This window comes from Micropterus salmoides, unplaced genomic scaffold (assembly GCF_014851395.1).
Source record: "Micropterus salmoides isolate LMB-PRFRI ecotype aquatic unplaced genomic scaffold, ASM1485139v1 Ms_hic_scaffold_16, whole genome shotgun sequence".
Lineage (NCBI taxonomy): Eukaryota > Metazoa > Chordata > Actinopteri > Centrarchiformes > Centrarchidae > Micropterus > Micropterus salmoides.
The window spans coordinates 26,740,699-26,754,249 of NW_024040707.1; the positions used below are offsets into that span (position 1 = coordinate 26,740,699).

Sequence of the window (13,551 nt, forward strand, 5' to 3'; positions counted from 1 at the left end):
ATCTGGATGTTTTGAACAGTGTGACAAACTGTAATGAGACAGAGAAAGGGGTAGCTCAAACATTGAGAGTTGAAATTAAATCAAACAACACAAATGGACTCAAATCAAAATGAAATCATTAGCTGTATCCTTCTGTATGCTAGTTTCTCACAGTTAGCAGCATCTGATTAACTATTTTTGCAGTGGTGAAAACCAAAATACACACCCAAATGAGAAACTTTGATGGAGCATTAGGATTTTTTTCTTTGAGATTCAGAGAATAATGTCATAATATTCTGAGAAAGAACGTTGTGAATGAAGTCTTAATATGTTGAGGATAGACAAATTTACTAGAAAAAGTCATAGTATTTTTAGATCATTTTTATAACAGTGGCCATAATACTCTGTCAGCATCATGTTGAAGACACAAACTTTTGCACAGTACCATCAACTTGAAGTACATTCATGAACGTGAACTTGTGTAATGAATTACAAATCAAACTGAACCACAGCATTTTAACCTTCCTGAACTCCAAACTTTATTAAGTTTCTCATTGTTAGTTACAATCCAAAGCCAGGTGAAGTACAAGCACTGTTGAAGATTTCCATGTATTTCGCGGGGTCTTATTTAGGGCAGGTTATTTGACCAGTGAGTGAACCCATTGCGTAATGTCATACCTGTAAAGCGAGGTCAGGTGAAACCCAGTTGCAGCTCTCAGTCAGTTTCTATGTTCTTGAAGGGGTTGTTTTAGTTGAGGGGCCATTTTTAAGCATTTTTATAGTTTTCTTCTCCTAGAATGTGTTTATTTAGGAAATGCCTCCTTTATGATGCCTTGTACATTACATCCTTGAGCTTCAGTATTGCAGCACTGCCTTGTGTTTTATGTTTGGACAGGGTGTGTTTGATTGTTATCTACAGTCCACAGGTTTGTCTTCTAACCCATCTATGTGCACGTCTGCATGTGCACACTATACATGTGCATACCTGCCTATACTGTAAATTTGAATGTGTCTCATTTTATTGTAATCCGTCTTTAAATTTGCTACATATTATATTTATGTAGTGGAATAACATTATAGACGTGTGGTGTATTTTCTGGTAGTTTTATCAGTAGACCGGCTAACAATGTCAGTCAGGCATTGTTAATGCCTCACAGGAATTCAGAAAATCTGCCTCTGTTAAATCTTTTTACTTGAACGGGAGCCAAGAGATTTATACACACATTTTGTATATGTGTGTACAGAAGGACTGAAGGAACTGTAGTCTTCTCTACTCTCGGAAAATGGAGAACGATTTTCCATTAAATTATTTTCAGTATTTAATTTTTTAGTACTGTATATTCACAACGTTTTGGTTTTTGAGCGTAGTTTTGCAAATAATCATCATCAAATCTATTTCATTCCAAAAATCACCTAATGGCACAGATAGTGGGATGATGTATTTTGTAATGACTTTGACTATAAATACTATGCTAAATAATAGCTACTTATTTGAACCTCGAGCTACACTCCACAGGTTCGTATCTTCACCACCACTCTTTGTTTATATGAGGGGCCCAAAGCTGCTAAACAAACTTGTTAGAGCTAGTATACTGCCAGACCCTGGAAAGACTTGGTGTTAACACCTATGAGATAGAAACTATCCATAGACGTAGTCTCCATGATGTCATCCATAGATGAGAAGAGATGTGACCGGCTCCGGCCTTCGCCATCTTGGCAACTGACTCGCCGACCTCTTGGCTAATCCAAAAATGGGCAAAGACGTGGAGAGCTTAACTTACTGTTGGAGCCAACCTACACTTGAGTGTGATCTTGTCACTCATGTTTTGTCTTCAGGATGCCTGAATGTATAGCTATGCACTTAAAAAAGAAAAGGCGTAAATGCATTTGTCTTTCCAAGATGCATACATGATCAGTAAGCTCTGTAAATAGCCTCTCACAGCATCTGTCCCCATTATAACAGCTAATCATAGAGCATGCATGCACTCAGAAAATATTATTTCATTTAAATTAGCTTCTAATGTATATAAAAATTGCAGCAGCAATTATGCTTACCTAACAATACAAATATTATCATATAGATCACAGAGTGGTATGTAAATGAGTGATTAAGAGCTCTCCACCATTACTGAGTCATCTGTGTAATGCATATATGCAGCTCTTTTTACGAGGATGCTTATGATTCCATCTAAAATCGTCCGTGTCTTTCCCATCGTGCCTCAACATGTTGGCACTCTGTTGTTTTCTGAAGATCAACAGGATGAAAGACCCAGATATCTCTGTCAACATATCTCCCGTATCATTCTGTGTACTGCTGATTTTGAAGCCTCATGTTTTTTTCAGGCATGCACTGAAGTAACATGTTCCATATGACCACGCCTGGTCTTAGCTCCTGCATACATCACTGCCTGCTCCCCAACATATATATCTCCTTCTGTCTCCTTAGATATACAATGAATTATTAGTCTCATTCAAATGTAAACTTTAGATTTTGAAACTGCTTTGGCAACATTGTTTAAATGAAACCTTCATGCCAATAAAGCACACCGAACTGAATGTTGAACTTTTTTCTCATGCCTCACATTCATTCACACGCTGAATGTCAGGCTCTGGTGGTTGGTTTGTAAGCTCAGTGCCAATAAATGGTTAAATTGACTGAACTGTCTCTACCCTGTCTTAATGACTGCTGAAACACTTTATTAATTTTGTTTATATATAATTGGTCAGTCAGCATAGTTTTTCTGTGCATCTTTCAGTTTTTCTTTACCATAATTGATGTTCCCCCCTGGCCCCCACTCTTGCTGTCTCTCTCTCATGTCACCCTGATGAGGCCTGTTATTCTGAATCAGTGGTGCAGAGAGAGTGTTTACATGGGTGAGGGAGAGAGTTTGAGGGAATAGGACCAGAACATTTTAGAGAGTTATAATTAATAACTTGCTTCTTCATACTCCTAAGACCATTAAGGCAATTACTTTCTTAGATGTCAGGCAGTGTCTGAAACGTTATACCACAACAATGATCCTACTATTTATAAGCCGCCAGACATGCTGTGTATGAGTGTACTTCCTCATATTTGTTCAATGTCGTGCACAAAGTGCATGCATTTATGTATATTTTTATTTTTTTTATATTACTAAACATGTCTTTGGCATTTCTGTACTGCATTTTCTTGCTACTTAGCGACTGACTGCATGGCGATACGATATATCTGCGATCAAGCAAGCTAACATTGGACAATATATTTGCCTGGCTGAGCTATTTTCAGGTCAGAAGTTAGTTTGACTGAGCGCCCAAGATGTATACATAATGTTCATTCATCAAGTGTGATTATGTCAGTATGCACTTTGAAAATAGCCTCTCACAGCTTCTGTCCCCATTAAAAGAGCAGTTACTCTGAAATTGAACTGAATCACAGACTTAGCCTTTGTTCTTCTGTCTCCAGCAATTTCAATACATACAATCAGTTAGGCAGTTAGATGCTAAACATAGAGCATGCATGCACTCAATACACAAAATATAACACTTAAATGAACCTATATATATAAAAATTGCAGCAGCAATTGTGTTTACCTAACAATACAGATGATATCATATATATCACAGAACGCATCTCTTTTGTATGAGGATGCTTGATCCTTGACTCACGGAAAAGACATGGTTTGGTTTCCCATGTGTCCCAAAAAGACTCAACCTTCTAAGCTTAAATGCTGAGTACTGCCCTTACTATTACCTTGTATATTGCTTCAGGATGGAAAAGGAAAATACAAAGCCTGCCATATGATTACACAATTGCTGTGCAGGGGAGGTTCAGTAACCCCATTATGACATGAACGTGGCATTAGCGGCATGCGTCTTTTAGAGTGCAGAATTGATATGGAATGGACCAGGCGGATTTTGAAGTGCACCTATTCTTATTAGTACATAGAGTTCGATCACCACTTAAATATAAACATTGCTTTATCCAACTCCACCTTTAGCAGAGGTCTAATTAGCAAGTAGCAGTAGCCACAGCGGTACTTGGCCTCATTTCTTAGTTCTATTGGATACATACCCGCATCCAGCTCCATTTGTGTATGCCTGTACTGTCAAGAATAATGTTGAATCAAGGAAATTTTAGTTTGGATAAAAAAATGAAATGAAGTTGATGAATTAAATAATATGCAAGCAAAATGAGATGCTTCAACTATGTGCACTTTGATGAGTATAGTAGTTGAATAATTATTGTCTCCTTTGTTTCTAACCTTCATCCCTCTACATCCAGCTCTCAATGTGTTTGGACAGGAGCTCCCATCAGGCCCTCATGGCTGCACGGAGGGAAGCTGTTACCCTGCAACAGGAAACCTTCTGATTGGCCGGGCTGTCAACCTATCCGCCACTTCTACTTGTGGCCTTGACAGACCAGAGCACTACTGCATTGTCAGCCATCTGCAGGTCAGGATACTCATGAACACACAGTCAAGGTGAAATATAAAGAACATAAAAAAACATTTTCAGCTTCAGATTTGTGCTCTGAGTGTAAAAAATTGGAGTTACGGGTAACGATGATTTATTATGATTTTCCATTCATACTTTTTCCACTAATGACACACGCATGTTGTGATGATGTCACATTGATTTTACAACAGCTGGCATTTTCAGTCACTGCTATAATAAAACCCAATTTTCACTCATTTGTTTTTCATGCACACTCCACTTGACTCTCCCACCTGCCCGTTCCATCTCTCAGCATCCCACCTCTCCCCCTTCACAATGCATGGTACCTTATAGTCAGTGCAAAGAGAAATGGGATGGTTTGTTTGTTCTCTCTTTCATGCATTCATTCATCTTCATCCTTCAGTCTCCACTCTTCCATCTTCATTTGTTCATCTGTCTGTTTGTTTGTAGCCAGGTTTCCATGACAAGGCCCACCAATTCTTCCCAGCCTTTCAATATCAGGCCCCAGGTGTAGACACACAAGTCAGCCACACCTTCGTCACACACAAACACACACACACACACACACACACACACACACACACACACACACACACACACACACACACACACACACACACACACACATACATACACACATCTGCATCTCTTAGAGAGTGTCATAGCCTCGCTGTTTTAAATTTACTTTTTATTTTTTGTTTTTCTCGTTTTACTGTAGCCATTTGCACGATTCTCCGGCTGGTGACATACCACAACAGTACAACTGGTTTTAGACACTAGCAATAGACTCTTTTATGAATGGGAGTTTTTCCCTCTAGTGTGAATCACTAACTTTACAATCATCTGGGCCTTCTCCCATTAAATACAAAAACCTCATTGGTTAAGGAAAATTCATGCAAACTGGACCAATGCAGTTCTGACTATTTAAAACCACCTGTTCTAGTTCTACTATTTACCATCAGTTACACAGCTATCATTTAGACTCTGTTTCCTTTTTTTTTTTGAATTAGACATATGCTTGTATTTGATTCATTTAGGTACATGGCTAACATGTCAAAGCTAAACTTACACACTGATGTATGAGGAGTACATACACTGAACTGCAGCAGCAACTTTTTAACACATAGAATTAAGCCAAAAACTGTCCACTTCAGGTATAAATCCAAGTATAGATACTTTTGTGAAATGAACAGTCTCTCCTTCACCTCTACATTATGCAACTCTTGTTTATCTTTCTACCCCTACATGACATGACTCAATCGCCATCAAGGTGACATTCACCTCTCTTGCATCCGTACGCAACATGTGTTTCTGCGCATCTACATGTGTGTGCCTGCACTTCCATTGCTTTAGGGGGGGAATATTCAACAGTGTCAACTTCCAGGTGAAAATGATTGACATTGTCTGATTGGTTGAGAGGCCCTCTACTAGAGTAATGTGCAGGATATAGTGACAACCTGTCATACCGTAAATCCAGGTGCAGACCATAGCTGTTCAGCTACTTTAGAGGCCCACAACAGTCTCTCAGCCTTTAAATGTCAAGAAGTTAATCAATCATTTGTGTTTGACATAGTGCCTCCTTGGTTGTTTTTTTGTTCCTTGTGAGATCAGATTGCATAGTTTGTATGCACAGTTCTGTCCCGTTTACGGAGCTCCTGCCAGGCCAGTTGTGTTGAAAACCTTTAAAGGGGTTCTCTTTTGGTGCCTGGTAGAGTGGAAATAAAAGTTAGACAAGCTGCTATGGCAATAAAGAGTAACAAGAAAAGTAAAGAAGGAGATGGGAAAACAAGGAATGGCAAAAAAGAAAAAGGTGAAGCAGAGGAAGTCAGAGACATAGAGGTAATAGAGAAAAGAATGACAGTATGGCAGGAAATTGAGAAGTGAGATACTGAACAGCAGGATAATAACATCAGTTTCAGAGTTGTAACAGAGGTGGAAAGGAAACTGAATGAGGTAGGTGGGGTGTACTTTTTTTTTTTAAGCCACCATAGTTGTGTGACAAAGAAGTGTTTTCAAATCAACATCAGACTTAACATCAGTGTATTGTTGGAGCAGAAAGCCTTATAGTTGAGCTGACCAGGCTTGACTAATGGGAGATAAATAAGAGCTCAGAGGAGGAAGGGAGGGAGGAAGGGAGGGAGGGAGGTTCTTAAAGCCACACAAGTTTACACCAGTCACCAACTCAAGTTTTACAGTGTCCTTGAAAGAGGAGAAAGAGACCACTTCAGAACAGAAGTTAAAGCCTTTTTGGTTTATCTTTTTCAGCTCCTTTAGAAATACCTGAATTCTTGCTCTTCAACCTTAATTCCTGTAAACACGATAAAGCTGCAGCGAATACTCAGTTGTGTTACAGAAAGGCTCTCTAATGATGGCGCATTGCATTAGGATGGATGGGTTACCATGAAAGAAATGCCCTTTTCAGCAGCCGGGGTCTGAGATGAGGGACTGGGCAGATTTATGCTGGGATTAGGGAGGGTGGGTGAAGAAGGCAAGTATGCATGTAAAAACACACACACACAGTCACTTACATACACAAATGTACAAGTGGGCATGTGAGCGCATGTGGTCACGCACATCCACATACATCCACAAACACATCACTTCCAGCACACTTTAGGTATTTCTTTCCAATTCCCAGCGGAGTCTCTTTAACAACCATGTTGTTGTTAGCAGCTTAATCACCCTTGACAACAACCTAATTAAGAAACGCTGCCCTGGAAACCACTGTTACTCTGTGCCAACGTACCGTCATCTGCCTGTTTAGCCCTCTTCCCCTCTTAATGGCCCCCTCTCAATGCACCCCCTTTTTACCCTCTCTCAGCATCTCCCTTGCTCTCAGCCGGCCCCCTTCTTTGTCCTTCACCCCTGCTGTGCTGTTTGAGACCCCTCTCTACTGCATACCCACTTCTCTCACCTGCACCTTCCTTTCTTTTACCACCCTCTCTAACTTCTAGGACACCCCTTCATTCAAGCTCTTGGGCTTGGCCCCCACATTCTTGTATCTTTCCCATGCCCTCTGACTTCAAGCTCTTCCTCCCCTTCTTCTGCCTTCCGGCATGTCAATGTCAGCTTCTCAGCACCTAACTGCATTTTCCCTTCATTCTTCCTTCTTCTTCCCCTTCCATTCATGTCAGTGTCTCACCTTGCCCTTTTTGCATTCCTCTCTTCATCTCAATCATTGATGCTGCAGATATAACAGTCATGTTTGTCTGTAGGCCCTGGATACGCACTAGCTGGATCAGCATTTTGACCCAGATGGAAATCACTCAGCAAATATTGGATGGATTGCCATGGAAGTTTGTACAGACATCCATGGTCCCCCAGTGATTCCCTGACTTTTCCAGTTGATGTGAAATTTGGTACAGACCTTCATCTCCCCCTCAGGATGAAACTTAAGAACTTTGATTATCCTCTGATTTTTCATCTAGCGCCATCATCCGGTCAAAATTAGAATATTTCCTAATGCTTTGGTTCATGTCCAAGTACCTGCAAAATCAATTACATTCCCATTAGCCATAACTGTATTTAGTGTTTAGTGCTAATTACAGTGCCTTGCCAAAGTATTCGGCCCCCCTTGAACTTTTCGACCTATTGGCACATTTCAGGCTTCAAACATAAAGATATAAAACTGTAATTTTTTGTGAAGAATCAACAACAATTGGGACACAATTATGAAGTGGAACGAAATTTATTGGATATTTCAAACTTTTTTAACAAATAAAAAACTGAAAAATTGGGCGTGCAAAATTATTCAGCCCCCTTAAGTTAATACTTTATAGCGCCACCTTTTGCTGCGATTACAGCTGTAAGTCGCTTGGGGTACGTCTCTATCAGTTTTGCACATCAAGAGACAAATTTTTGCCCATTCCTCCTTGCAAAACAGCTCGAGCTCAGTGAGGTTGGATGGAGAGCGGTTGTGAACAGCAGTTTTCAGTTCTTTCCACAGATTCTCAATTGGATTCAGGTCTGGACTTTGACTTGGCCATTCTGACACCTGGATATGTTTATTTGTGAACCATTCCAGTGTAGATTTTGCTTTATGTTTTGGATCATTGTCTTGTTGGAAGACAAATCTCCGTCCCAGTCTCAGGTCTTTTGCAGACTCCATCAGGTTTTCTTCCAGAATGGTCCTGTATTTGGCTCCATCTTCGCATCATTTTTTAACCATCTTCCCTGTCCCTGCTGAAGAAAAGCAGGCCCAAACCATGATGCTGCCACCACCATGTTTGACAGTGGGGATGGTGTGTTCAGGGTGATGAGCTGTGTTGCTTTACGCCAAACAGAACGTTTTGCATTGTTGCCAAAAAGTTCGATTTTGGTTTCATCTGACCAGAGCACCTTCTTCCACATGTTTGGTGTGTCTCCCAGGTGGCTTGTGGCAAACTTTAAACAATACTTTTTGTGGATATCTTTAAGAAATGGCTTTCTTCTTGCCACTCTTCCATAAAGGCCTGATTTGTGCAGTATACGACTGATTGTTGTCCTATGGACAGAGTCTCCCACCTCAGCTGTAGATCTCTGCAGTTCATCCAGAGTGATCATGGGCCTCTTGGCTGCATCTCTGATCAGTCTTCTCCTTGTATGAGCTGAAAGTTTAGAGGGACGGCCGGGTCTTCGTAGATTTGCAGTGGTCTGATACTCCTTCCATTTCAATATTATCGCTTGCACAGTGCTCCTTGGGATGTTTAAAGCTTGGGAAATCTTTTTGTATCCAAATCCGGCTTTAAACTTCTCCACAACAGTATCTCGGGCCTGCCTGGTGTGTTCCTTGTTCTTCATGATGCTCTCTGCGCATTAAACCTCTGAGACTATCACAGAGCAGGTGCATTTATACGGAGACTTGATTTCACACAGGTGGATTCTATTTATCATCATTAGTCATTTAGGTCAACATTGGATCATTGAGAGATCCTCACTGAACTTCTGGAGAGAGTTTGCTGCACTGAAAGTAAAGGGGCTGAATAATTTTGCACGCCCAATTTTTCAGTTTTTTATTTGTTAAAAAGGTTTGAAATATCCAATAAATTTCGTTCCACTTCATAATTGTGTCCCACTTGTTGTTGATTCTTCACAAAAAAATTACAGTTTTATATCTTTATGTTTGAAGCCTGAAATGTGGCAAAAGGTCGAAAAGTTCAAGGGGGCCGAATACTTTCGCAAGGCACTGTAGTAAATGTTAGCATGCAAGCACTCTAAACTAAGATAGTGAACATGGCAAACGTTAAACCTGCTAAATATCATTATGTTGACATTGTCAGTGTGAGCATGTTAGCATGCTGACATTAGCATTTACCTTCAAGTACCGCTGTGCGTAAGTGCAGCCTCACAGAGCAGCTGTAGATTCCATTTTTCTTATCCTCACAGATGCCTCCATCTCTCCCACTGTCTTTTTTGCTCTCTTCTTCCTCTCTTCTTTCCCAATCCCTCTTTCTTTCCCGACTATTCTCCCTTTTCATCTTTTTTACTAATCTGAGGAGACAGCTCTATCACAGGGGACTGACTGACACTGTATCACATGTACAAGACACAACCTTTGTAGACAAAATTAAATTTAGCATGATCTCATTGATTGATCCTTTTCACAGGACACACTGTTGGTGTGTGAAATTACAGCAAGTTGTTTTGATTGTTTCCCGTGTAGTATAACATCCACAGTGGATTTTTTAAACAGCTGGTTTGTTCTTTTTGTACAAATCTAAAAGCGCTAAAAAACAACTCAGCTGCTAATTGTTTTTATCACAACTCAAACATTTTGATTATTTCTTCATCATCATATCTAAAACATCTGAGGAAAAACTTCCTCCAAGCATAAATTTCTGTTTTCTGCCTCAACAGGAGTCAGACAAGTGTTTCGAGTGTAACTCCCAGCATCGCTATAACCCAGACCACCACAGAAACAGCCACCGCATCGAAAACGTAATCTACCTTATGGACAGCAATGGAGACAACACCTGGTGGCAGTCTGTCAATGGTGTGTGTGTGTATTTACCCTGTCACCGTACACAACAACATGATCAGTTCATTGTGCTGATGGTCTTTGTCCTCCTACATGTATGAGAGTATATGTGTGTGAGGAATATGTTTATTCTTATTGTTGTGTGTTGTTGGGAGTTAACAGGGATTTTCTATCTATCCAAATACTTGAGAATGCTCTTGAGATGCAGTGATATAAGAAAAGTAGTAAAAGGACCTTCATACCGCAGCATAAATCTATGTCTTCATAGGGAGAATATTGCGGAAGACCTTGATATTTCTTGATGGAGAGAAAAAAATGCTAAGACAGATGGTAAAGGTCTCCTACAGTCCCTACAGTCAAGCAGGCAGTGACTTGAGGAGACAAGACTTGTACATCTTGTTGTTGTTATTATGGCATTGAGTGACAGTTATTTCCTGCACAGGACAGGAGAATGTCAGCATCAGACTAAACCTGGAGGCTGAATTCCACTTCACACATCTCATCATGAAGTTTAAGGTGTGTATACTTTATTGCATGTATGTGGGTGTTTGTGGACCTTTGTTTGAAAAGGTGACAGGACTGTATGTGCATGTTTGGGTGGCTACTTGTCTACATGTGTCTTCGATGGTTGCATTCCATATATCCAGGAAGATGAAACAAAACGTCCAGATTAATCAGTGTGACAGTATGCTGATCACAGATACCACAGAATTTTCTCATGTTACCCATTGTATTCATACATAAATATTCACCATAATCCCCATGTGACATTGGACTGACTTCTCTTTCGCTCTCTTCCTCCTCAGACTTTCCGACCTGCAGCTATGATCATCGAGCGTTCGGCGGATTTCGGCCGCACATGGCGCCCCTACCGCTACTTTGCTTCAAACTGTACCAAGACCTTTCCCACCATCCCCGCCAATGGCCTGCAACACATAAACGACATCATCTGCGAGGAACGCTACTCTGATATCGAACCCTCCACTAATGGAGAGGTAAGAAGTAGAAGAGGTGCTGGTAGCAGTAATAGAGGAGACGTGTTTGACTGGGAGTGTCTTGTTCAGATAAGGCAGGCAATATTCTAAATGTTTGTTGTTGTCAACAAACAAATCCCATAAAAAGACCAAAACACAACAATGCACACCCAAACCCATTGGTTTCCACTGAACTGTAAAACTACTGTTTTCAGTAGTGTTTTTCATTTACAGCAGCAGTAGTAAATTAGAAATAATGTAAGAATGACTATTGCTGGGAAAAAAAAACACATGAACATAAATAGTATCAAAATTGGGGTTTGATTTAATGAAAATAAATAATGTTAAAGAATAATTTGAATTAAGTAAAATGTCTTCATTGGAGGAATATGTGACACCACCAACCAAACAGACTTTGATTTGTTCATAGTACTTGTTGTTGAAACTGAAATAACTCTCCAGCTCAGATCTGCTTTAAAAATCTGTTCATTTTACACATTGTGTTTGGCTAACACCTGTTGTTTTAGTTGGATGTGCTTTTCCTTTATCCTCTTTTTCTCTCTAGCTGAAAGGTTCTGTTCTGTATTTAAGGTCATTTATAAAGTTTTGGATCCCGCCATTCATGTGAAAGACCCCTACAGCTTGGACATTCAAGGTCAGTGAAGACTTTTAGCGCAGCATGATGTGCCTCGTACAAATCTCACCTTAATATTTCCAGACAAAACTGCACATTGTGTGTGTGTGTGTGTTAAAAGTATTGTATGGTACAGTGTATTATCTTAATCTATAATTATATGGTGTAATATAAGACAAAAAAGTAAATGCTTTGGGCAAAAGTTGAATCAAAATGCAATTAACAACAATACAAATAAAATATGCTACGTTTTTGAGGAATAAGGCTAAAATACACTTCAACACTAGTCATTCCAAAATGTTTGCATGCTTATTAAATTTCAGTTGTGTCATGAAATGGGTTAATACACAAATCAAACTGAATTAATCTGTTTTTCTCCTTTACAGAACTTCTGCGTATCACCAACCTGCGGATCAACTTCACCAAGCTGAACACTCTGGGAGACGACCTGCTGGACCGACGCTCTGATGTCCTGCAGAAATATTACTACGCCCTCTATGAGCTGGTGGTCAGAGGGAGCTGCTTCTGTTACGGACACGCCTCAGAGTGCGCCCCAGTGCCAGGGATTGACGCCCGGGAGAATGGCATGGTGAGCTTGTTGACTATTTCATTTTACTTTTATTTATTACAGTGGTGTTATCTGTAATCATTACCGCATGTGTTGTTGGACTAAACAGAAAGAGCTAAAAGAGCAGAAAGGAGCTTGTTTAGAAATAATAAGAATCTTAGTTTGTTTAATTGGTTCAGTACACATTATTATTGACAATGCCTACATTAACTCTTTTGCTACATTGTGATTGGTCAGATCCACGGTCGATGTGTCTGCAAACATAATACAGAGGGTCTGAACTGCGAGCGCTGCCGAAATTTCCACAATGACCTGCCATGGAGACCCGCTGAGGTGGAGAACCCGCACAGCTGCAGAGGTGGGAACGCACACACATGCACCGTCTTACAAAAGTGTAAGACGGTGTTCTTGTTAATCTGCTGCACACGCATATACACACACATACAGAGAGTTGGCTGCTGGCCTAGACAGTACAGGCAAATGCAGGGGGAAACCAGGGTGCTGCTTATTTAAGTCAGGTTTGCTAATAGTATTTACAATAGTGGCACATGTAAATGTATCCTAACCAACTGAATGCAACTGTAAAAAATCAACAGATTACATAAGAGCAGTCTCCTTCAGCCATGCTGGAGTTTCTTGTAAAGCGTTAAGAAGGATGAGAGGAGCTGATGTGATTCAGAACTGCTTGGAAGAAACTTCTAATAGTCAAAGTCATGTTTGTATGCGTGTCATTAGTCTTTATTTGTTCTTGCTTGTTTCCCCAGAGTGTAACTGTAATGGCCACTCAAACCAGTGTCACTTTGACATGGCGGTGTATTTGGCAACGGGCAACATCAGCGGAGGAGTGTGTGACAACTGTCTGCACAACACCATGGGACGCAGCTGTGAGATGTGTAAACCTTTCTTCCACCAAGACCCTTCTAGGGATGTCAGGGACCCACGGGTTTGTGTCGGTGAGTTATTTGTTCCTTTGAACAAAACGTTTCCTGCTATGATGTGGATTGGT

At 40.3% G+C, this 13,551-nt stretch overlaps 1 protein-coding gene across 1 annotated transcript in view; it reads left to right on the forward strand.

Annotated features, from left to right (window-relative positions):
- lamb2l (laminin, beta 2-like) overlaps positions 1-13,551 on the forward strand; it is a 52,764-nt gene that overhangs the window by 16,813 nt on the left and 22,400 nt on the right. Inside the window, exons 3-10 of the mRNA XM_038723161.1 lie at positions 4,241-4,410; positions 10,249-10,384; positions 10,812-10,885; positions 11,176-11,364; positions 11,935-11,998; positions 12,364-12,566; positions 12,783-12,903; positions 13,310-13,498. Of these exons, the coding sequence (XP_038579089.1) occupies positions 4,241-4,410; positions 10,249-10,384; positions 10,812-10,885; positions 11,176-11,364; positions 11,935-11,998; positions 12,364-12,566; positions 12,783-12,903; positions 13,310-13,498 (1,146 nt within the window). The remainder of the gene's footprint in view (positions 1-4,240; positions 4,411-10,248; positions 10,385-10,811; positions 10,886-11,175; positions 11,365-11,934; positions 11,999-12,363; positions 12,567-12,782; positions 12,904-13,309; positions 13,499-13,551) is intronic.